The following is a 24,607-nucleotide window of genomic DNA, read 5'->3' on the forward strand; positions in this document are numbered from 1 at the left end:
AGTGGATCCTCGACAAATTGTCTTTGTCTTAGCAAAACAGGAAACCCTGCTTGCACTCTGAGCGTAGAGAACAGCAGGGGCATGGCTGTCACTCGTCTCCAGGATTCAAAAGTTCTTTAGGAGGGAAAGTCTAGAAAAGAGCCTCTGCAAGGCTGGTCCTGTTCCCTCTCCCAGCAGGCTGGCCACAGAGCACAGAAGGACCTGCTCTTCTGGAACCTTTCTTTTCCCCTCCCAGGCGACGTCCCTCGTCCGATGGGTGTGTCTGACGGGCGGGAGGTGATACTCGAACAGCTGCGGGCGCGGGCGAGTGCCGCGGAGCAAGGGTAAGGGTGCTGGCACAGGTAACAGCATGGCTTCCCCGGACTCACAGGCCACCACCTACGCTCCGCCCGCCGTGCCCTCGGGGGTCGTTGCCGTGCTCCTCACCATCCCCTTTGCCTTCTTCCTACCGGAGCTGGTGAGTGCCGCCACCAGCGGGGAGGGAGGGGCGGAGCGGGCTGGGAATCACTCCTGCGCGACCGCGACTGTCAGACCGCCACCACCGCCTCCCCCGGATGGGGGAAAGGCAGCTAGCTACCGGGGCCCACTTTCCTTACTGTCCTCCTGACCCGCAGGCTGCGTCGGTCTTGAGAGAATTTTTCTCCTTCCCGATGGATGACGAACCACCCCCAGGCTACTTTGGTGGGTGCAACCACCTTCCAGACTACCCAGCCCCTTCGGAATATTCTATTACCTGGTTTCTTTCCCCTTAGCTGTTTGTACTTCCCTAAAGTTCAAAGAACCAGTGGACTTTCTAAAGGGCCTTCTGAAAGAAATTCTCCCAGGATTTTCTCAAATCCCATCAGCTGACCTTGAACTTTGATTTACTTGCGCTAAGCATTGGAGGAGTTCTTGACAGCATCGCCCATAAAACAATCTCCTGAAACGCCCAGGTCACCGACTCTGGGGCACTCGCAGGCACGCACGCAGGGCAGAACTGGGCGTTATTCCCTGCCTGGGCTCAGCGATGCATTCTGTCGAAAACAGGTTCCTTCTGCTCCTCTGTCATCCCTCTTCCCCGAAGCTGCCTGTGGGTGAATTTTTCTTCCTAGCTCTGAAGTTGACAGTGCTGCCTCTGGGCCTGGAGGAAAACTCAGAGTAAGACGGTTTACATAAAATGGGCACCCGTGGCCAACCTTTTCCATCCTTCTGGTCTGAGTGGAAAGTTGGGTCCGACTGAGTGAACATTAGGCAAATTGGTTAAACAACGCCATTCTTGTCAATCAAGAAAGGGGAGGCCAGGATCCCATAGGTAGGTGGGCGGCTTTGGCAGAGACACCACCTAAGAGGTAGGTTTCTTCCAATCCCCCACAAACGTGGGCATCCTGCCAGGCTGGTCACATCCTGAGTTCTGTGTGCCAGGCCTGGGTGTGGCCCTTACTTTGGAACAGCCACATGGATGACAGGATGGAGGCTGTCTCTGCCACTTTTTATTGAGCATATGCTTTTAGTCACGCTCGTCAATGTCGGAAGGGCGGCTACCTCCCAGGGGCTTGTGTGGCTGGAGAGAGGCTTGGGACTGTGTCCTGTGCAGTCAGAACGCAGCAGCCCCAAGAAGAGGCGGTCTGTCCCAGGTCAGGGAGGGGCCCGAGCCTGTCACTGGGAGTTGCCACTGGCAGAAGGCTGGAGGGCTGAGGTGGGAAGGCAGCCAGGTAGAGAGCTGGCACTAGAGGGGCTGACAGATGTCCCCACCTGTCCTCCTCCTGCAGCTGGAGTCCTGGGAGAGTACTATCATGGGACTTCTGAGGGGAAAGAGAGCATTGTCACTGGCTTGATTTTCTTGACTTATTTCAAAATAATTTCAAATTTCTCCTAAAGACACAGTCGCAGTACGGGAAGTCTGTCTCACTCAGAACCCCACAGGTCTCCCCAAGCCAGGAAGTTAGCATTAGCACTCTGCTCACGTCATATTTGCTCATTTCCCCACTGATGTCCTTTCTCTGGCCCAGGAGCCAGGTTAAACCTCCTGGTGGTGCTGGCTTGTCCTTTCCCCTTCAGTCTAGCGCAGCTCCTCCACCTTCATCTTGGTGGTGTAGAGAAGGCACTGGTCCATTGCGGACAGGACCCTTCCAAGCAGCCTTGTCCCATGTTTCCTCACTGTAGCTCTAATTTTACTTTTTTTTAAATTTTGTACATTTTAAAATTGATATTTATTGAGCTCTACATTTTTCTCTGCTCCCCTCCCTGCCTCTCCCCTTTCCCCTTCAATCCTCCCCCAAGGTCCCCATGCTCCCAATTTACTGAGAAGATCTTGTCTTTTTCTACTTTCTATTTCCCATGTAGATTAGATCTATGTAAGTCTCTCTTAGTGTCCACATTGTTGTCTAAGTTCTCTTGGATTGTGGTTTGTAGGCTGGCTTTCTATGCTTTATGTTTAAAAACCACCTATGAGTGAGTACATGTGATAATTGTCTTTCTGTGTCTGGGTTACCTCACTCAAAATAATGTTTTCTAGTTCCATCCATTTTCCTGCAAAATTCAAGCTGTCGTTATTTTTTTCTGCTATGTAGTACGCCATTGTGTAAATATACCACATTTTTCTTATCCATTCTTCCATCAAGGGGCACTTAGGTTGTTTCCAGGTTCTGGCTATGACAAACAAAGCTGCTATGAACATAGTTGGTAGCTCTAATTTTAATTTAATTATTCTTTATTTAATTAAGTCATTCTCATTCATTGTTGATAACTTGGAAAACACAGAAATGTGTGAAACCTGTATGATGTACATGTTCATAGATAGAGCAAGTGCAGCATCTGTGTGTGTAAATGTGTGGTAGTGTGAATGTGTGTGCGTGCGTGGTAGTATTTGTGTGTGTGTGTGTGTGTGTGTTGAGTGCATCATTCTGTACATGCTACTTGCACCGGCTACGATCAAGGACTCCAGAATAACGTGTGCCTGGGTGGAAGATGGGGAGGGAAGGGACGAGGTGCGGGAGAGGATCAAGTTTTGATCCCATGAACAGAAGCTGGGTGGGAAGACGTGTATGTGTACCGAACCAGTCTGGCTCAGGCCCTTCTTTGACTCGGGTAATCTGATGTATTTCTTCTCCGCTATCCATTGCAGCACCATGGCTCCAAGTACTCCTGACCCTTGCTTAGTATTCTGGTCTGAGACAAACGTCTCTAGAATGGATTGGAAAGCAGGGAGGCCAGGATACCGTTGCAGAGCACAGACAACAGTACCCAAGAACCAGGGTGCAGTGATTCTGTAGTGGGGTAGCTTGGGGTGACATCACACAATGGCTCCTCCAACCACCAGTCATTGCCTTTGGTGCACTACATGGAACTAGTGGGCAGATTCATTGTCAGATCCAATTGGACAAGTTGGGGTCTTCCCTGCTGGCAATGAGCCACCCCGGCTGTCGAGGAGGTACAACTTCTGGCTCTTTGTGGCTCTTGAAGATGACAAGTTAGGGTAGCTTAGTCTTCCACGAGCCTACTCTAAAGACCTTTGCCTGAAATGGTCTGCTTCCCAATCTTCAGCATTAAAATTCACACTTTAAACCTTTAATTCTGTGATAATGGTGGTTCTATAGAAACTTGCAGTCCCTGCAGCTCCCCAGTGACCCAGTCTTTCTCAACTAGAATTGTTTTAAAGCTGGGAAACTGAGGTTGACAAGACAGATCTCCAGTTTACCTGCATAGATTGTCTGAGAACAACCGAGGCTTAGGACTGTCTCATCACACCAAAAAGCCCCCTTCTGCTACTCTCTAGGGTTCCCCAACCCATCTCACGTTCCTTCTCACTATTCCAAGTAGTCTGTTAAGCACATCCACAAGATAATATTTTAGTTCAAGAAAATTATTATAAGTAAAACTATCCCCTGGTAGCGGGCAACTCCATTGATGCAATAAGCCAATGAAACTAAAAGTCCAGGTTTTAATCTGAGCAAAGCATTCATGGGTGGTCCCAGGGGAAGAGGGGAACCTCAGGGCTGTTCCCAGGAGGGGGCCTTAAATACCTTCCAGGGAGGAGCCGCTTCTTGGTGGGCTTTCTCAGGGATGGGATCTGGAAAGAGAAAGAAATGGGGCCAAGGTGGGGTTTCCACATCCCAGACTCCTTGGATATATGGGCACTGGGTTCAAGTCTGGATACTTCCATACTTCCTGTGGGCATGGGACAACATGGGGAGGGGGAGTCAGGAGTCAAGAGTCCATGAGCTTATGCTCAGTTGGAAGTATGGATGAAGAAGCATTCAGTTAGCTGCCATCCTGGACACCTCAGGCATCTGTTCCTTGAAGGAGTAGAGGAGGCAAGTTTCTAGGAGAAAAAAAAATAGATTATTAACACAGGCCTATGAACAGGGCTAGCCATGGGGAGAGAGATGACTGTCAGAAGGAATGAAAGAGATTTGCCTTGGTTGTACAAAAGAGACTGGGGTGAATGAACAAAACATCAAGGCAGAGATGCCCTTCATTGGGACAACTTGGAAAACCAGGTCCCAGTTGCTAGATAGGTGCCCTCCTGAGCCTGGAGAGGAGGTTCCAGCTCTGATGTCCCAGGAGCTTGGGGGAAGGCATGTCAAATCGAGGGATGATGTGTTCCTCAGGAATACCCGAGTCACCACTTCCGCTGTTTCTCTGGAGATGGGAAATGCCTCTATCCATCCTGTAAAAGTGTCTACAAGAGTTAGGGGATAACAGAGTTCTTATGAGTGGGCATGTGGGTAAAGTCAGCCTGCAAGTTTTCACCTGGTTGGTGTCCTCGAAGATGGTACATGGGGCTGGCTTATCGGGAGGGACCCCTGTGGGTTGGACTTAACACTCTTTTCCCAGGAACGTGCAGGTACCTGTAAAACAGCTGGAGTAAATTTACATCTTGTGCGTCATAGCAAAGACTATGGCTTTGGGTTTGAAGGTATCAGCATTTTCAGAAGGCAACCAGAGGAAATTTACTGAAGTTAAATCAGTAAAACCCACAGAAATTTAAGGACTCCCCAAAATTGTTTGTAGTCAGGGCTCTATCAAGTTATATAAATAAGTGTAACTGAACAGTATATGACCTTTTGAGACTCACTTGTTCCATGAAACAGAATGTCCTCCATGTCCACCTGAGTTGTCTGTATTCAGTTTGTCCCTTTTCATTGCTGAGTAATATTTCATGACAAGGAATTACCATAATCTAATCCACCTTGAATGTTGAATGTTCTTGCCAGTTTCAAATAGAGCTACTGTTGGCTTATGTTGTTTTTTCCTTCTTGGGTCTCTGAGAGAGTTGAAGACTAGATAGTTGCAGTTTTTATTATTTAACAGATGCAAAAAGCAAGTTATGATAGAAAGTAAATTAGGTACAAAAATTTGGACTCACCAAGATAGGACAGAAATGGAGCATTTTCTCTGAATTCGTCAAATGCAAATGAACTAGACAGTGTTGGTATATTTATTGCCTGTATGTATTATATATAGTTTTTATTTTATTTTGTTTATTATTTAATTTAATTCTTTTATTTAACCTGGATCCACGTGTTCCTCCTCTGGGAGTCCACCTAAATACCTTGTGGGAGGGGTCAGGACCTGGCATGCTAGGATTTGGAGTCCAGACCAATGCAACTCCCAGGCCAGGGGTGGGGATGGATGCCAGGGGCTGGGGTTATGCTCCCAACTTAACATGAATGGCACTTTATTCAGTCATTTTCTTTACAACTGAAACTCTGGGAATTCAAAATTAGTATCCTTGCCTGTGAGCTGCTCCTACACACCAGAAAAAGCTTCGACCTTGTGTTCCACGTTGTTCTGCAGTGCTTTGTCTAAATGAAATGAGCTGGCTGCCTCCGGTTTCACACGGATCCTCTTGCCCACAATTTCACTTGAAAAGACCAAGTCCTCAAGGATGGCATCACGCACTGCAGTCAGAGTGCGGCTTCCGGGGCGCTTTTGCTTATTTTTCATATGGCTTTTCTGAGTTGGCTTGGGCAGAATTCTCCTTTGAGTGGTGAAGACTACATGCTTCCCACTAAACTTTTTCTCCAATTCACGAACCAGCCGGACTTGGATTTTCTGGAAGGATTTCAGCTGAGGAACTGGTACAAAAATTATGATGGCTTTCCGGCCACCACCAACTTCCATTTCCTTGGCCCTGGTGCTGTTGAGTTCCCGCAGCTGCGTCCTGAGCAGCACCTGAGAGAAGCCGGACTTGAACTCGTCCGGCGGCTCACCATTGGGCTTGACGATCTTGGCGCTCGAGCTGAACACGGCTCGTCCTTACGGAGTGCAGGCTTGGAAAGAGCTGGAAAATGTTTGTTTTACATTTTCACTTCCTCACTAGCATGGCATAAAACTTTAACATAGCTGAGGTTTTACTCCGTATAGTGGAGACTCTAGATTTCCTATTTGAAAGTACTGCTTGAAAACAACCTTAGTTGGGCAGTGGTGGTATAGCCTTTAATCCCAGCACTCAGGAGACAGAGGCAGGCAGATCCCCGTAAGTTTGAGGCCAGCCTATTCTACAGAGTGAGTTCTAGGACAGTTAAGGCTATACAAAGAAACCCTGTCTCCAAAAAACCAAAAAATACAAAAGAAAAGGGGAAAGAAAAAAAAAAACAATCTCGGAGGGCAAGGAACTCAGTAGGTTTTAAGATGAGAACAGACCTCTGCTTATTTTCCCATGGCATGCAGAGTGTGGGCACTGGATTCTGCCAGCACTGGGGCTGAGCCTGGGGTGGGCATGGCAGCCAGCCCTGCCTCTCTCTGCAGAGCAGAGAGTGTCTTTGAGAGCAGAGGACCCATCATATCAAGGCCTGGGTGGTATCAGTTGACTCCCGAGCTATTTGGCAAGCTGAAAGATGGAAGCTGAGAGCTGGCCCCAGTGGCTGTCCCTGGGGACGGCTTTATGAATCAGAGTCTGAGGAGGTCACCTGAACTTTACCCTTCTCATTAGTCGGCTCTTTAATTAGATTTTTGCCTAATTAAAAAGCAGTGGGTGAGAAAATTCTTAGAAATCCAGCTAGTTAAAAGGGGAGGAGGCCTGAACCCGCTGTTTGATGCCGGATTTTCTCCTTTCTGTGTGTGTCTCAGCTCCTTGTTGGCAGGGAGGAAACACTGAGATCCTCAAGAAGTTCATTCTATCCTACCCCACCCCATCGTTGTGTCACCCCAAATTCCTGGTTTCACCTTGACTCCAGTCTGCTCCCCTACCCCGCCACCTCCATTTTGCAACATTTAAGAGATTGTTTGAAATTGTAAAGAGCCCAGCTAGAGCCAACCCTGCCAGGACTGAAAGTGACCAAGGGATCTGCAAGAAGGAATTTGAGGCTTTTCTTAGAAGTTGGGGTTTTTGTTCGTTTGTTTGTTTTGTCCTTGGCTGTCCCCTGCTCCCCTTCCAGTGGCCCTGGTTCATGCGAATAGCGAAAATGAAGCCTGTTCCTCACAGCCTGACTTTGTCACTTCTCCTGTGACCTCAGCTTGAGGTCCAGGTTCTATTCTACAGTGGCTGGAAACACAAAGGGAACCTGGGGCAAAGTGTTCATTAGGGAAAGCATGAAGATCCAAGTTCAGATCCATCAGATCCTCAGCACTCAGGCAAAAGTTGAGCGGCACCCGTAACCCCCCCCCCCGCACTGAGGGGGCAGATCTGGGGGCTCACTGGCCAGCTAGTATAACCAGAGGAGCGGTCTACAGGACCAGGGAGACTATCTGAAAAAAGTAAAGAAACCATTGAGGAAGATGTCCCAGTGTGAAACATCTGGCTTCCAAATGGGCACACACAAGAGCATGTGTGCACACACACCACAATACAAACATGCATGCATACATCACACACACACACACACACCAAGAGCACCCCATGGTTAAGAAAGCAATCCAGGAAGAAGCCACTGCCCCCTCTAGATTAGGTGAACAAAAGGGAAATATCAGCAGGTGCTTTAAGTCTGAAAGGAGCCCTTGACTTGTGATGCTCACATCGCTGCCCAGAGGGGCTCTCCTGAAACAGTGTGTACCCAGGCAGGGCCCATCAGATCCTAGGGGTGAAGCCAGCTGCTGTTGGAAAGAAAAAAAGGGAAAGACTGGGAAAAGCCACAGAAAGGGCTCACTTACCAGTCTCCCTCCAACTCCCCCACCAGAACTTGGCAAAAATGCCACAGGAAGTCTGTGCCCCAAGGAAGATGAAGGAGTAGGAACCAAACAGAGGCACACTAGGAAGCAACCTGTTCCATTTTTGCATCCCACCACCTTCCCTACCTTTTGGAAACTTCTAGGCCACACGATCCAACTAAAACACTGGCAACTTTCTCTAAATTAGCGACAAGTCAGACAGCTGTGGACAGTTCTGGAAGACCAGCAGGTTAGAACTATTTAATGCAAATATCTGGCTTGAAGGAAATAATCTGGGACCTGGAGAATCTAGAGTTCCTCTTTGAAAAAGTATTACTTGAGAACAACCCTAGCCAGACAGTGGTGGCGCACATCTTTAATCCCGGCACTCAGGAGACAGAGGCAGGCAGATCTCCAAGAGTTTGCAGCCAGCCTGTGCTCTACAGAGTGAGTTCCAGGACAGCCAAGGCTACACAAAGAAACTAAAAAGGGCTAGCCTGGGCACTCAGTTCACTTACATGACTTTTCCCCCAGTTATGGTAGAGCTAGGAGAGTCAGGAGAGTTTCTAGAGAGTTGTCCAGATTCGTGAAAGGAAGAAGCAGGCCAGATCAAGGAGGAGTCTGAGATCTTTGGCCTTTGCCCCCAGCTACACTCTGGTCTCTGATCATCTTCTTTTTCATCCTCCATCCCTGCCAGCCACCCTTGCAACTGCATCCCCTTGGGCCTTCTCCATCTGGAGTCCCATTTCCCACTGCCTGGCCACAGCTACACTTACAAAATACCAGATAGACCCCCAGAGTGGCGCCTCAGGGTCTTTCCATCCTGAGGTCATAGGCTTTAAACTCTAGAGTCTAGTTCTCAACCTGTGGAAGAAACGTAGGGGTCGTCTAAGACCATCAAAAACCACAGGACTTGGGCTGGAGAGATAGCTCAGAGGGTAAGAGCACTGGCTGCTCTTCCAGAGGTCCTGAGTTCAATTCCCAGCAACCACATGGTGGCTCACAACCATCTGTAATGAGATCTGGTGCCTTCCTTGCCAGCAGTACATCGTATGCTTAATAAATAAATCTTTAAAAAAAAACCCACAGGACTGTGATTCATAACAATAACAAAACTACAGTTATGAAGTAACAACGAAAATAATTTATGGTTGGGGGTCACCACAACATGAAGAACTGTACTAAAGGGCCACAGCATTAAGAAAGTTGAGAACCACTGGCCTAGAGTGCTCGGATCTATTTTAGACAAGCCCGTCTAAACTGCCATGGGTGGGTTTTCTATGCTTTCCCTTTTGATTCTGCCTCTGCAGCGTTTATAGCCCTCAAGCCCTGCCTGTCTAGATGCCCTCTCTGCCCAAGCGAATTATTTAAATGCCATCATCTTTAATAGCACAATTTGATGCCAGGGCTTTGGGTCAGCCTAGGATGGGGAAGGATGTGGGGCCAAGGAAGAAGCAGGTGGGGAATGAAAAGCCAAACGGAATCCCAAACCATTCCCTAAAGGATATCAGGGATCTGGGAAGGAGCAGAGCAGAAAGTAGGCGACAATGAAATAAGTAAGTGTCTAGTGCCATCAATTGACCGAGGCTCCTGGAAGAAGTGCCAGGTCACAGCTGGGCCACAGTGGCAGGCCCAGAGGGTATCAGGCGGCATTGCCTAGCTAGTGTGCCTGGAGACCTGTCTTGCTCAAGGTGGCCATCTCCGCTTGGGACTGCTTGACTCTGGACTTTGAGCCTGATGCTGGGGACATGAAGGCCTCAGGGCCCAGTCCTGCCTCAGAAACTCAGGGTCCTGATAGCAAGCACAGGAGAGAGACCAAGTAGGGGTAGCAGTAAAAGAGGTTTGCTGGGGCTTGATAGGGAGGCTTTCTGGAGAGGTGACATCAGTCTGGTCCCTGCCTTCTAAGGTCTGGTCACAGCCGAGCTGAGGTGGTCTTGGGGGGTGCATTGTGGGAGCGCTTGGGGACCCAGTACCTGATGAAGTGAAAAAAAGAAGTAACTGTCACAAAGGATGTCGGGGTTCCCAGAGATGGTGGGTGCCAACAGCACAGCCCAGGGTTTCCTAGAAACTTATAAAGAGACATGAAATTGGTCCTAGAGCCTAGACCAAAGAGCAAGAAGGAATCAGCCTAAGTGTGGAGCCTGGGGGTGACAAAACCCTAAACGAGGGACAAGTTTAACTTCTTAAAATCCACACATGGAGAAGAAAAAAAAAGCCCTCTTTAACATCCAGTATCTTATTTTTAATTTATTTTGAATAATTACGAAAGAAAGTGTCTTTAGCCTTTGGATAGATAAGAATGTTTTTATCATTCTATTTTATGTTACATTGTAAATCTGTGCAATTTGATCAATAAAACTCGGGTCAGTCTGGGTCTGAATGAGAGGGTGTGGCCCTGGAGCAGGAAGCTCCCAGAGCAGGGAGGAAGTGTGGGCCAGTTTGCTCCAGGTTTTCTGGGCTGGCAGCCAGGTCTGGAGAGCCCTTACAGTGCCCTTATGTGACTATTCTGTCAGGAGCAGAGGCCCATGGGGCTCCTGTCCACACTATCTGGAGAGGCCAGAAGAAGAAATGGCCTCACTGAAGGACTGGGCAGGTTGGGCAAGCAATTTCCTGCTAACCTTAAAGCCACAAAGAGAAAAATACTCTTGCTATGAGTCAAGGCAGAATGACTCAGAATTTGCAAGAGTCCTGTGTGTATTTATTGAGCCTGGAAGTGCCGTACAATGATTGTTGTTTTGGGGTCCTGACGGAGGTCATTGGGGAAGTTCCTTGGCCTCTTAGAACTGTTTTCCTCCTGAGATAAAGGAAATATGGCTGTCTGACCACAGGCTTCAGAAAGCCTAGCCGGGGTGTTAGGCTGTATACACAGTACCTTGTGGGAACAAATGTCTTAGAGCTATCCACAGAGGCCTGTGGTGAGCAAGGCATGCCCAGAAACACCCAGCTCCTCTGGTAATAAAGCCAGTGCTGCCTGTGGGCCTCTCCCTCCACCAGGGCCAATCCGTGGGAGTCTGCTTTGCGTGCAGTCCTTGTGTTAGTGACTAAGCAAGTCAGGCACCTCTGTTAAAACACTTTCAAAGTATTGTTTATTTTTCAGCTAAAACTTTCTGGTGTTAACTGAGCATGCTCAGAGACATTCCTGTCCATCACTTTAATCTTTGCTACGCTCTCTGAGATTTGGAGCTAAACACCACCCCTGAATGTGTCTACTCTTTGCTTTTTCATTTATGACCTTAAATTGAGCATGCTCGGAAATGGACCCACTTCCCAGGAAGACATGTGAGTCCTCTGAATAAAATCCCAGCTTCCTATGCACTGATGGGGCTTCGGACATGCCGGCAGAAGTCTCTTCCTTGCTGCAGGTTGTCATATATCTTGGCTGTGATTCCTTTGTCTTTGCTTCCCATCACATTCGGTGACACCTGTAGAAAGGACACCCTCCAGGGCCCCTCCCGTGGCTCTGGCTTTCCCTCAGCTGGGGTTCTCTTTACCACCCTGTGACCCAGGTCCCAGTATTTCCTCCCATCAACCCCTCCACTCTCACACCCCTGGCCTCGAAGTCCTTATCCACGGGTTCCTGCTGTGTGGCTGAGCCATCCAGGGTAGGCCTGCTAGGGCAGGATACTGCAAAAGCCCTTGGCTGAGAGTCAGGGAGGTGCGCCAGAGGATGGTCTTCCACAACTGACTGCGCTTCACAGAGACTCCGCGGCAACTGGAGTGTGTGTGTGTGTGTGTGTGTGTGTGTGTGTGTGTTTGAAACAAAAGACTCAGGAAACAGTAAGGAAACGGTATTTCCCTTTCCTTGGACATTGCGCTCCCATACTTTCCAGTCTGGTCTCTTTGGTTTCTCCATGCTGGAAAACGAACCACTAACATGAAGTCGTAACCTTCAAAGGGTCCACATTTGAAAACTCCCTTGGAGCTGGGTGTGGTGGCGCACACCTTTAATCCCAGGACTCTGGAGGCAGAGGCAGTCAGATCTCTGAGTCTGAGGTGAGCTTGTTCTACAGAGCAAGTTCCAGTACAGCTAGGGCTCACAAAGAGAACTCCTGTCTCAAAAAATCCAAAATTAAAAAAAAAAAGGAAGGACAGAAGGAAGGAAGGAAGGAAGGAAGGAAGGAAGGAAGGAAGGAAGGAAGGAAGGAAGGAAGGAAGGAAGGAAGGAAGGAAGGAAAACTCCAGTGAAGAGGGTACTGCTGAAAGTTGGGGAGCCTGGCATTGCTTGTGATGCTCCTCCCTGACTAGGTGCCAGGCTTGGCAGTCACTGCGATCAGAGGTCTGAAGGGATGGCTCAGCAAGAGAACCTGGGTTGCTCTTGCAGAGGACCGGCATTCTCTCCCCAGGACACACACTGGGGAGCTCACAACTGCTGTAACTCCAGCCCCGGGGCAGTTGTTGTCTTTTGGATTCATCAGGTACTGAACTCACATGTGTACATTATGCCCCCCACATGCACTCAATTAAAAATAAAGTAAATCTCTTTCATTGGGGGTGGGCTGGGTACATAGCATGGTAATAGAGTGCAGCCTGGCATGCACAAAGTCCTGGGCTCCTGTTCCAGCACTGGAAAAGCTGTGTTCACGAAAACTGTGCCAGGGAAGGAAGAAGACATGATGAAAAATTCCTTTACTGCTCACCGGTTTTACCGACAGCTTAAAATCTCATCGTTCCACGGCAATTCTTGCTGTTTGCTTTCATTAAAATCTCCCTAGAGTTGAGGCATTTTGCTTGGATGTCACAAACCCTCAAGCAATGTCCACAGCGACAAGAATGCCTGTTTGATGGATCGCCGCTCTCCAGGTCTTTTGCAAGGGCACCAACTGATGAGAGCTTGACACAGCCCAGGGCCAATGGCATCTCATTCTTCCCCTGAAGGAATATTGGCATACCCTTGTGTGTAGCGGTCTTACTCCCAACAGCCAAGAGGTAGAAGCAACCCGCACGGATGTGAGGATAAGCAAAGAGCGATCTGATGCCTCTTGGTTCACGAGGGAGTTTTACACTGATGAGCACTGTCTTAGACTGAAAATGCACGAAGTATACGCCACCTTCAGCACATTCTAACTTAACAGCATGGGTCCACTGTTGAGTGTCCCTGGTTTCCATCTGTGAACTCCTGGCCGTCCGGAAGCCTTGGCTCGCTTGCTGCCTGAGAAGAAGACAGAGGAGCCGCCTTATCAGAGAGCGCTAGGCTGGGGAGTTCTGTCACTGCAAAACTGAAAGGTTCTACCAGATGCTTGTCACGTTTGCATGGAGTAAAGTCGAGAAATAGTAAGCTTCGAACTACTAGGCAAGAACTATTTTATTCAATGGAGCATTACTCTGCCTTAAAGCACAGGGAAATGTTGGTGCATGCTAAACACGAAGTCCGAAAGAAATATGCTAAGTGAAATCAGCCAGTCACAGAAGAGAAATTCTGCAAGACTTCTTCTGTCTAAGGTACCTGGAGTTGTCAGGTGCGTGGAGCAGAGTGGAGGCTGCTGGAGCTGGCCAAGGAGGAAGCAGGAGGTTAGAGCTTTGTGATCAGGAGCCGGACTGCGGCAATGGTTGCATAAAGTGTACAAGTGTGCAAAGTCTCACTCAAGGGACAAGAGCTGTCTTCATCCTAAGGCATCACAGTGCCACAGGGAGCCTTCAGGGTGTTGGGGTTCCCACTGTGGACGACGCCTGCCTGAGTCCTTTGTGGGAGCCACTCCTCCCGTGCTGTCTGTAGTTATGGGAGCCTCGCCCAACATTTGATTCGGCTTTTTCCTCTCAGTTCATGGGAATTCATGGTCCCCTGTTGTCACCTAAGAACCAAGTAAGGGAGGGATCTGTCATGAAAGCTAAGACAGGTAGGAAAGAGAGGAATGTGGTACTGGCACGGAGTGGGGCCTGCCCTCTGAAATGCCGCCCGGCTATGCAGAGAAACCTGCTACCAATGTCTCTGCCTTCTGCGTGCCTCCCGTTCTCAGCTCTTTTTCTGCCCCACACTCAAGCCACCCTGACTTGGAGCCCCGCCCTGTGCAGATCTGACACCTGTGTATCCCTGCCACCCCCTGGGGCCCTCATCACTCAGGGAGAGTCCTTCTCTGAACCTCTAAGGAGACTGGCCCTTGTCAACACCACTCACTCCCGCTACATTGCCTGGGAAGGCAGGTCTCATCCGGGACGCCTTAGGACCCTCCCTCGTGCAACCTACTTGCTTTCTTCTTGTTCTTTTAATTTTTTATGTGTTAAATAACACATCCTAAAATGTTCTGGGTCACTTTAAACACGGCCACATTCCCATAGCGAGGACTCTGTCCCCTGCTGGTTGTGGTGAGGGGGTGAGAAGTCTCTCCTCAAGCTAACCAGGTCTCCCCGAAGCTGAGACAGAATCTCTGTCCAGAAATACTCCGTTCTTTTTCTTCTCGTTGCACGTAAGTCTGAGCCTGCTGGGCATGCTGTTGTCTGCTAGGTCTTGTTCCATTCTGGAAGTAAACACTTCTTTCTGTCTGAAGGCCGCAGAGGGCCCCACCCTGGCAGGCATAGCTGATTTAATTGGCATCTTCTAGATGAGCATTTGGGTCAATTCCTATCTTTTCTGTGTCTAACCAAGATGCAAGAAGCAACCGTGTCTATTCTTCATTTTGTTCACGCATGCCACGTGTAGGACAATTTTGAGAAGTGAAGTTACCGAGCGGAGCAATTTAATTTAATGTGTTGATCAGTGTTTCCAAAATAGCAGCATGGCTACTAACACAGATATTTGCCAGTTGTGGTGGTCCAGGTCTTCAATTCCAGCCCTCAGCAGAGCAGGTGGAACTCGTGAACCCAAGGCCAGCCTGGTCTACATAGTAAGTTCCAGGACAGCTAGGGCTACATCGTGAAGAACCTGTCTCAAAAACAAAATCAGGTATTTAACATGGACTTTTACAGGTTATAGGTGGACATGTGGGAAGTGGCCTGTGAGTCTCTTAAATTTGTGTGTGTTCACGTGTGTATATAAGTGCATTTTTAAAGGCTTTCATCTGTTCTGTGAAAAGGGTCTATACCCCTCAAAAATTTTGCCCTCATCCAGCTTTCCAGCCTCCCATTTCCCATCTCCATCCTTGGTTGCAAACTTCCCACCCCTCAAAAAGACCAGCTAGGACACGGCTCTTCTGGTTCTCTTCCACGCAACATTCCTCTGGTCCTCTTGTGCCCTTTCAAGTGGTTGCAGTTGCCTGGGCTAATGGTTATCTGACTCCCCACGAGCCAAAGCGAGACTAGTTAACTTTATCTAAGAGCCTTCCTGGCGGGGACCAGAGAGACCCCCCTCCTCTGTCTAATGGAAGCAGAGGCACAGGTGGCTTACAGAATCCCCTGGTAGAGCTGGGATGCAAACCCAGATGTGTGATGTGCAGATCTGAATGGGGCAAAGTGGAAACAAGGGAAATGGGCAGAGAGTTTCGGTTTCAGCCGTATCATTTGGAGAATGTCCAACAGTGCAGCTTTCCTGGCCACATCGGACAGCATCCCCAGGGCCCAGACTGCTGAGCTGTCTCAGAGTCCACAGAGAGTTCCAGGAACCCGCAGGACTCAGAACCCTGCCCTATGGTGTGCCAACCTTCTCTGGGTTTCTGTTTTGATTTTATTGTTTTCTGTTTTGTTTTCCAGTATTGGGAACTGAATCCATGGCATAGATGATGCCAGGCAAAACCCACACCCCAACCCCATCCCAACTCCCGCGTATATTAGAAGTCCTTTACCACAGTGTTATATTTTAGATTCTTTTCATTCATTACATTGTTTTCAAAGACAGCAAAGATGTTTCAAAAGTGACACAGTTGTTTGTCTATGTGTTTGTTTGTTTCTTTAAATATTCTTTTGAAGCTGGGCATGGTGATGCATGCCTTTAATCTCAGCACACAGGAGGCAGAGGCTGGAGGATCTCTGAGTTTGAGGCCAGCCTGGTCTACACAGTGAGTTCCAGAACAGCAAGGGCTGTTACACAGAGAAACCCTGTCTCAAAAAAAAAAAAGGCAAAATAAACAAACAAACCAAAAACCCTATTCTTTTGAACTCTTGTATTCTTATATTTCAACTTAACTTATGCTAATACTTGCAGTTATTTCATCCAGTAGAAGCTTAAAGGGTCTCATGCTTGGTCTGAGCCCATGAGCCTCTAGGGGTTTCTCACTATCTAATGATACCATGCCTAGGCTCAAGTCCTTCACCTCACCCACTCCTCGGCATCCCCCAATGTGTATGTGTAGATAGGTAGGTAGGTACATGCTTATGAATGTCCACAGAGGCCAGAGGTGTTGGATGCCCCTAGCACCAGAGTAACAAAAGTATGAGCTACCCAACATGGTCCAATTGAACTCAGGTCCTCGGCAAGAGCAATGTGTATTCTTAACCCTGAACCATCTCACCAGCACCTAGCAACAGGGTTATACCCCTAAGATTCATGACCAAGACTTTGGTTCTGTTTTTGTTTGTTTGTTTGTTTGTTTGTTTTTGTTTTTGTTTTTGTTTTTGAGATAGAGTCTTAGTATACAGCTCTAGCCCTCCTGGAACTTACTATGTAGACCAGTCTGGTCTCAAACTCAAAGAGATCCATTTGTCTCTGCCTCCTGAGTGCTGGAATTAAAGGCATGAGCTATCCTACCACCTTAAAAGATCCTTTGAGCTTAGTCCTTTGGGAAGGGCATCTATGAGGAGTGTGTATTTTCTTCATTACAAAAAGACCCTGCCAGGAGTTTCCTTGAGGCACACTTACTCTAAAGTCTAACTGCAATATAATGTCCTTCCGTGTGGAAGGGAGCAGACCACACCAGCTAAAAATATGCCCTGCTCTTGGGAAATATAAAATGGGGGCTAAAAACGGGAGAGCGGCATAGGCGACCAGCGGACTCTGTAAGGTAAATATGAGCTTTTAAATAGGAGTTGAAAAGTCAAGTTTCCCAGCCAGACTTCTTGGGGTAGAGCTGAGACACCAAACACCACTGGGCTGATCCCATCTGCTCCTCAGAAGGCAGAGGGGTGTGGAAGTAAAAACCAAATGACATTCCTCTGCAAAACAATTTTACAACAGGGCTATTCAAAAAAAAAATATCTGTGTAATCTGGGTAGATTCCCCAAGCTCAGAGGTCTTCGACTGGTGTCAGAGTTTCCTTGGCTGGAAACCAGAGGACGAAAGTCCAAATGGGCCCCCTGGTTCTGCAGGCTTGAGAGTCCACTGAGGTTAACTGTACCAGGGCTCTGGCTGTGACGCTAGCCAACCGACCTCTGGCGCTTTCTAGGAACAGCTAGCTCCCCTGCCCCCAGCGTGACTTCTGGTTCAGAGGACAGTTGCACAAATGTCCTCTCCGTGTGCAGGCTACACTCCATACTGCTTGTGAGACCTCAGCCCTCTCATGAGGGACAGTGATGGTGACTAACTTCACACGGACAAAGTATGGACCCACAGTGTTGGGGAGTTCTTTTCAGCTCCAACGGGGGCAAAGGGACAGAGACAGGCTGGCTGACTGTGAGCCTGACACAGGTGGGCACAATGGATGAGACCGTTTGAGTGGATAGATTTTTACAAACTGTGAAGTTCCTGCTGGGTGTGAGGTGGGGGTGCTTTCCTTATAGATTCATTCTGACAGTGTACCCCAATGCCCCTCACCCTTATAGATGCTTTGTTCCAGGCCTTTTCCTGGGATTATAGTCAGTAACACAGACCCTCACTGCCCTCTAAGGTCTCATGTGTGTCCAGGTGTACACGCTGGTTTTACAGCCCAACACGGCAATCCCACTAACAGCTAGCACAGTCTGGGTGTTGCTCAGATTCCAGCTCCGTTGTGCACCTTCTCAGCCCTGGCTCTCCAACCACAGCCTGGGATCACCCACCACAGCCTGGGATCATCCACCATAGCCCGGATCACCCATCACAGCCCGGGATCACTCATCACAGCCCAGGATCACCCATCACAGCCTGGGATCATCCACCATAGCCCGAATCACCCATCACAGCCCGGGATCACCCATTACAGCTGAGTGCAGCTTAGATCAAAGGAGACTCTTGAAGAAAGAAGAGGGAGGTGTGACTGACAAGGGAACAGCAAATGCCTGGGCAGAGTTAGAGGCTATTAAACTGGAATTACACTGAACACTGGCAACTGATCCCAGAACATTAGCCACTATCACCTGACGAGCCTCAGCCAGCTGCTCACAGGCCAGGAAAGCCCTCAGTGGGCAGGAGAAGCAGCAAGTGACAGGAGTATGTCACAGGGTGGCATGGGGTTGGCCAAGAGGACAAGGCTTGCTAAGAACTCTAGGTCCTCTTATTTATAAGTAGGGGTGTTTTGCTTGCAAGTGTGTCTGTGTGTCACATGCATTTCTGGTGTCCAAGGAGTCCAGAAGAGGGGGTCAGATCCCCTGCAACTGGAGTTACAAATAGTGAGCCACCATGTGACTGCTAGGACTCAAATCTGGCTTCTGGAAGGAAGAACAGTCAGGGCTGTTACCCTCTGATCCATCTCTCCTGCCCATCTAGGTCCCCTTAAAAGATGCAGTCACAACTTATTCTGGTCAGCTCTGAGTCACTGAGCCATGGATTTCTCAAGAAAAAAATGTAATTTTTTTTCATGTGAAAAGTCCATTTTAAGCATTAACAACTTGTTCAGATGGTCTTAAAAATTACCCATCAACATTGCTTAGGCTAAAAGGGGTGGCCAAACTTGACTGGGGGTCTCTCCTTTTGCAAGGCTGGTTAATACCCTTAATTTTACAGGATTGGACTTGACCATGATTCAGAGAGGCCAGCCTTCCTCTGTGTGCACACATACAATATATATGCCATGCGTGAACATGTGTAGATCAGGGAACAACTTGGAAGAGTGGGTTCCCTCTGTGGGTTCCAGAGATCCAAGTCTGGTTGTCAGGCTGGACAGCAAGCTCCTTGACCCACCTTCTGACCCTGAGCTGAGCTTTCAGCCAGGGAAGCTCTGCCAAGGGAGTTCTCTCTCTCTCTCACACACACACACACACACACACACACACACGCGCGCGAGCAAACTGTGGTAGTTTGAATGTAGTTGGGCCCTATCAACTCACAGGGAGTGGCACTATTAGGAGGTGTGGTCTTGTTTGAGGAGGCTAGGTGACACACACCTTAATCCAGACCTTGAAGCTAGAGGGCACACCTTTAACCTGGGCCACACCTTCTGTGGGAAGTGTGTCACTGTGGTGGCAGGCTTTGAGGTTTCATAAACTCAAGATAACTCCCAGTCAGTTGATCCCCTGTTGCCGGCAAGATGTAGCAGTCTCAGCTCCAGCACCTCCTCTGCTGCATGCCGCCACATTCCCCACCATGACGATAACTCACTGAACCTCTTAAACTGTCAGCGAGCCCCCTCAATTAAACATTTTCTTCCTAAGAGTTCCCGCGGCCATGGTGTCTCTTCACTAAGGCACAAGCAAAGTCATGTCTGTGCTTTTCTCTTACAGGTATTTGGCTTCTTGGTCTGGACTCTGGTGGCTGCCACGCATGTATCGAGACCCTTGCTGCATGGATGGGTGCTGTACGTGTCACTCACCTCGTTCCTCATCTCCCTGATGTTCCTGTTGTCCTACCTGTTGGGGTTTTACAAGCGATTTGCATCCTGGAGAGTCTTGGTAAGAACCAGGGGACAGCACCTCATGGGCTGGTGTCCTAAGTTCTAAAGGACAATGGGCTTCTCCGGGCGGGGGAGGCAGAGTGAAAGGACTGGGATGAGAAGACCCCACTGGGACGAGATCCCTAGGAAACCGAGGCTGCTGATTTTAGTGTGTTGATTACTAATCCAAAGTGAAAACGTATTTGTACATCTTTCCTTGTGTATTTCCCTCTGCTGCTCTCCTTGTTAGGATTGTACACACCTTCCTGAAGTTAAAAATAGTACCTGGAGAGAGAGCTCAGCAGTAAAGAGTACTTGCTCTTGCAGAGGACCCAGGTTTATCTCCCAGCACCCACATGGAGGCTCACAACCATCTGTAACTCTAGGTCTAGGGGGATCTGACACCCTTTTTCTGAACTCCATGGACACTATATGCATGTGGTGCACAGAAATATGTATAGGCATATACATATGTAGACAAAACACTCATACACTTCAACTAAAAGGCAGCGTAAACCTAGAGTCTCCCAGTAACTTAGAAAGCCTAGGCAGGAGGCTGTATTGAACCTAGGTGTTCAAGGCTAGTCTGGGCAACACAAAAAGGTCCTGTTTCTTAAAAATAATTCTGGGCTGGGAGATGACTTGGTGGGTGAAGTGTAAGCATGAGGACCTGCGTTTGAATCTCTACAAAGCCCTGTGCAGCGGAACACATCTGTTGCCCCGATGCTCCCACGGTGAGATGTACACTGGGGACGGAATTTCTGACATGGCATGTGTGACCTACACTTCCTTAGAGGTTGCAAAGTGCAGATTAACCAAGGTGCATTCCCTCAAGAGCTAGTGAGCATCTTAGTTGCTGCAGGACATTCCTGTTGTGTTGACGGCATTACACAGAACATCAAAACTAAAATCAGGGGCTAAGGAGATAGCTCAGCCACAGGCCTGCTGCCAAGCCCGGGAACCTGTGCTCAACCCCTGCAACTCACATGGTGGGAGAGAGCACCAACTCCTATACGTTTTCCTCTGACCTCCACATGCAGGCTGTGTCCCCTCCCAACACACACACATACACACACACTGGGGGAGGGGGAGAGAGGAACTTGGCAAAGAAAGGGCAGTAGGGATTGGGTTTACTCTTCTCTCCCCTTCATTGACCCCTGCCTCTGCTCTGCATTTCCAGGACAGTCTGTACCATGGAACCACAGGCATCCTGTACATGAGTGCCGCCGTCCTGCAAGCACACGCCACTATCGTGTCTGAACCCAATAACGTAAACGAGTACTACATCAACACTGCAGCTTCAGTGAGTAGCGGCGCAGCTACTAGGCAGTGGCACAGACGTGCACACATGGAGGGCATTTATTACGTGCAGTTCAGCGCTGTCCTGCATGTTTTGGACAACTGTGTCAAACTGCAAGAGCCTGGCGGAGGGGAAAGTGCATGTGTGGGCATGCACCCAAACTTCAGGGACCCCCCTCTTATCTGGCATTTGTCCCACTCAGCCTTGCTCCCCACAGTCTTCAGAGTTTTATTCTTTCCCCCCAAACAAACAGAACCACATTTCTCTTTTTCTTACTGACATCTGCTGAGAGGTCCAGCGGCCTTGCTTGAGCCTGAGTTGCTGGGCACCGTCAGCTATTCTTAGTCCTTTGTTTCAATGACAGAAGTCCACAGAAATGGCATTGCTAAGTAATGGAAGCCAAGGCAAGGTGGGCACAGTAAATTGTGGAAAAAGCCTGATGCCCAGGTGGTGGGACCCAAGAGGTGGGCTTCTGAGCCCACCTGTCTCTTTCTCTACTATGAAATGATACCCTCTTGTGACAGAAAGTCAATTCCACTTTGAGTGTAAGAAGACATGACCCATGTCACCCTTCGGCTTCCACAGGCTCCCACGCCATGCCAGAGGCCAAGGCTGCATTGGGGGGGGGGCACTGTCTCCAGAGTAAGAACAGGGTACCAAACTAATGCTGTGGGCCTCTGGGAAGGCCACAGCATTTTCCAGCTGCCTTCCAGCCTCCCTGATCCCTTTCCTCTTTGTCCAGGCTCTTGGATTTCATTAAACTCATAGTCCCGTACTCTCCCTGTCTTATCCCCATCTGGACTATCGTAGAGGACCTGCTCTACCCAGCATCCCCTTTGCTCTCTCTACCCATACTCTCCCTGTCTTATCCCATCTGACTATTATAGAGGACCTGCTCTACCCAGCATCCCCTTTGCTCTCTCCGCCCATACTCTCCCTGTCTTACCCCACCTGACTATTGTAGAGGATCTGCTCACCTGGCTTCTTGCTGAAAAATGCAGCCTCTATGAGGCAGACATTATTTATTTACTCATTTTCATATTTGTGACAGTGTCTCACCTGTGTAGCCAGGCTGGCCTCAAACTTGTCATTCTCTTGACTTAGTTACCTGGGTGCAGCATTAAAGGCATGTGTCACCACGTATGTCTTAGGGCAAGAACTTTTTCATGTCTTGCTCACTTGGTAGCAAAAGCTATTCTTGAAGCAGGCGATTCAAAGCTATTTGTTGTTGGATGGATGGATGGATGGATGGATGGATGGATGGATGGATGGATGGATGGGTGAGTGGGTGGGTGAGTGAGTGGGTGGATGGATGGACAATGAGTCTGGAGTGGCCTCCACCTAAGGAAAGCCACTGTGTCATTTTAAGCTCAATTTCAGGCATGGTCATGTTTCTCTGCTGGAACAGACTAGAGGAGGCAGAATAGACAGGAGATGAACTGAGGACCTGAGAAGTCCTAGTGAGGGATGATGGAGGCCGACACAAAGGAGGTAGGGTTGTACCAAGAGCTAGTCAGGTAGCAGACTGTGAGGCTGGCTTTGGCCATAACAGTTAGATGGAAGGAGTGAGAGGGAGCTCAGTTTTATCACTGGTAGCTGGAGAGGATGGAGGTCTTTAGGCTGACTGAACCTAGTGGCTTTAGGAGAGCAGAGTGAGTCATTAAGAGCTTGAGGAGAACCTGAGACAGTTGCAGACAGGTGCTCCGAGCGGAGTTCAGGGCCAGTGAGCATCGGCATGAGCACAGAGGCTCAGGGAGACACAGGTCCCGGGGAGGGAGGGAGGTACAGACAGGTGAAGAGGCCCAGGTTGCAGCTGGAGAAGGTCCCGGGGTAGAACAGATGGAAAATGCGGGCCCTAGCAATATGCAAAGAGGGATCCCAGAGGATGGAGTGGCTGCCCAGTGTTCACTACTCTCAGCTGTGCAGGGAACACAGTGCCGGGTGGGGGGATCTAGAGGCATTGGGTGGGCCCTGCGCTGGCCTCTCTAACGCTCCCTGTCTTTCTCCAGTTCTTCGCCTTCCTCACCACCCTGCTCTATATCCTACACGCCTTCAGCATCTATTACCACTGAAGGGCCAAGGAACCAAAGCCAGTGAGACTCGCTTTCTGGAGGCTGTGTGTGACTGTCCCCAAAGCAGGTCTTGCCATTTGCCATCCGGGTGATAAACACAAGTCCAGCAAACCACCCACCAGATCGTCTTTCTGGAATGTGTGCGGAGGCCCACTTCGGCATTTTTCTCTCTGGACACTCTTACTCCTCACGGTGACTATGAGGAAACTGTTCCACCACCAATGACGACTGGCCCCTACCCTGAAAATCCACCCCGCCCTCCACCCTTCGCCTTGAAGATGACTGCCTCTTGAAGTTTCCTTACCATGAATTCAGCTTTTCTAGAAAAACAACTTTGAACCCCTTACCAGTCAAAATACCAGCTCTGCCATCACTCCTGTTTAGGATCTCTTGTCTCGGCAATGGTGCTCCCCACGATAGGTTTAGGAATAGTCAATCTTAGTTTCTAAGATCAGCAAGGCTCCATGAAGGCCTGTAGGTCTAACATAGCACCCTTATGCAGACCTCTCTTGTAGCTACTGCTGCTACCCTGGAGCGGCTGTCCCCCTCTGCCTTCTTCATCCCGTCCCACCCCTGCTTCCTCCGCATTAAAGATCCAAAGAAAATGTACATAAAACCAACTCAGAGGGTGCATTTATGGAAGCAACAAGCGGTTGGGCTTGGGGAGTCAGAATGGGAATGACATAGCCAGTTAATGCCTAAACCAGGTCCCTCAGAAACTTCTGGGCTCAATGTACCTGCATGGAGCTTCAAAGACCAACCTAAGGACCAGAAGTTTCCTCATCCTTCAGGAAAGACTTCAGAGAAGGAGATGGGAACATGGCAACCATGGATTTACCTTCCAGCTCCTCCTGGAAACAGGAAGAAGCAGTTGCTGTACTGTAGCGGGGGCTGTGAAAGGACCCATTTGGAGGTCTGTGCTCACTTCCACGTACCCCCCAGCTCTTCCTGAAGAACCTCTGAGTGGGGCCAGTTTGCAGGATTCATCACGGAAGGGCATTTGTGTTTGGGGGCCATTTTTCTAAGAACACACCTTGTGAGAAGAAAAGGTATGAGGTCAAGTGTAAACCCCAGAATCCGTGGGGCCCCCTGTCGCGTCATCACCTGGGAGGGTCTCAGCCCCTTGCCAAAGGCTCCTGCGTGGCTGGGTTTCCTCGCCCAACAGGCCGACAGGACACAGCCCCACGACTGCCTAAATAAATAAGAACCAACAGGGAATTAACTGAATCTAACTTTTCTCCATTTGGGTGTGTTGGGAGGGGGTGGGGTGCAACCTGGCTTCACTATTGTTTACCAATCACTTATATTGCCCTGGTATCTTGAAAAGTCAACATTTCTCTCTTGTTTTGTAGCCTGGCAGCTGTCTGTGATGTTCACTATTGAATATTTACTGAATGGCAGTGTACAAATAAAAGATGTTTGCATACTGGGAAGTATGGAGTCTGTCACCTTTATATGATATTGCTGGAAGCTGGCCCAGCCATCTTTTTTTTTTTTTTTTTTTTTTTTTTTTTTTTTTTTTTTTTTTTTTTTTTTTTTTTTTTTTTTTTTTATTTTTTCTGTGTTGTTATAGTAAT

The 24,607-nt window shown here is 48.8% G+C and overlaps 1 protein-coding gene and 1 pseudogene across 1 annotated transcript; one reads left to right on the forward strand and one right to left on the reverse strand.

Annotated features, from left to right (window-relative positions):
• The first annotated feature begins 269 nt into the window (after positions 1-269).
• On the forward strand, positions 270-24,392 carry Mall (mal, T cell differentiation protein like). Its single transcript, XM_050134410.1, has 4 exons — positions 270-457; positions 19,510-19,677; positions 20,839-20,961; positions 22,968-24,392. The coding sequence occupies exons 1-4, from the start codon at positions 350-352 to the stop codon at positions 23,028-23,030; spliced, it is 462 nt and encodes a 153-aa protein (XP_049990367.1). The 5' UTR covers positions 270-349; the 3' UTR covers positions 23,031-24,392.
• LOC126494606 (40S ribosomal protein S7-like) lies at positions 5,677-7,119 on the reverse strand (annotated as a pseudogene).
• Positions 24,393-24,607: the final 215 nt, after the last annotated feature.

This window comes from Alexandromys fortis, unplaced genomic scaffold, assembly GCF_014885135.2.
Source record: "Alexandromys fortis isolate MF-2015 unplaced genomic scaffold, M_Fortis_MF-2015_v1.1 scaffold_6, whole genome shotgun sequence".
NCBI lineage: Eukaryota > Metazoa > Chordata > Mammalia > Rodentia > Cricetidae > Alexandromys > Alexandromys fortis.

What these genes read in the sequence shown, in the direction of transcription:
- Mall (XM_050134410.1), top strand. Translation starts at nt 350, where the DNA reads ATGGCTTCCCCGGACTCACAGGCCACCACCTACGCTCCGCCCGCCGTG. An exon ending in CCTTCTTCCTACCGGAGCTG is followed by an intron (nt 458 to 19,509) that starts GTGAGTGCCGCC and finishes TTTCTCTTACAG; the next exon opens with GTATTTGGCTTCTTGGTCTG. An exon ending in ACATCAACACTGCAGCTTCA is followed by an intron (nt 20,962 to 22,967) that starts GTGAGTAGCGGC and finishes GTCTTTCTCCAG; the next exon opens with TTCTTCGCCTTCCTCACCAC.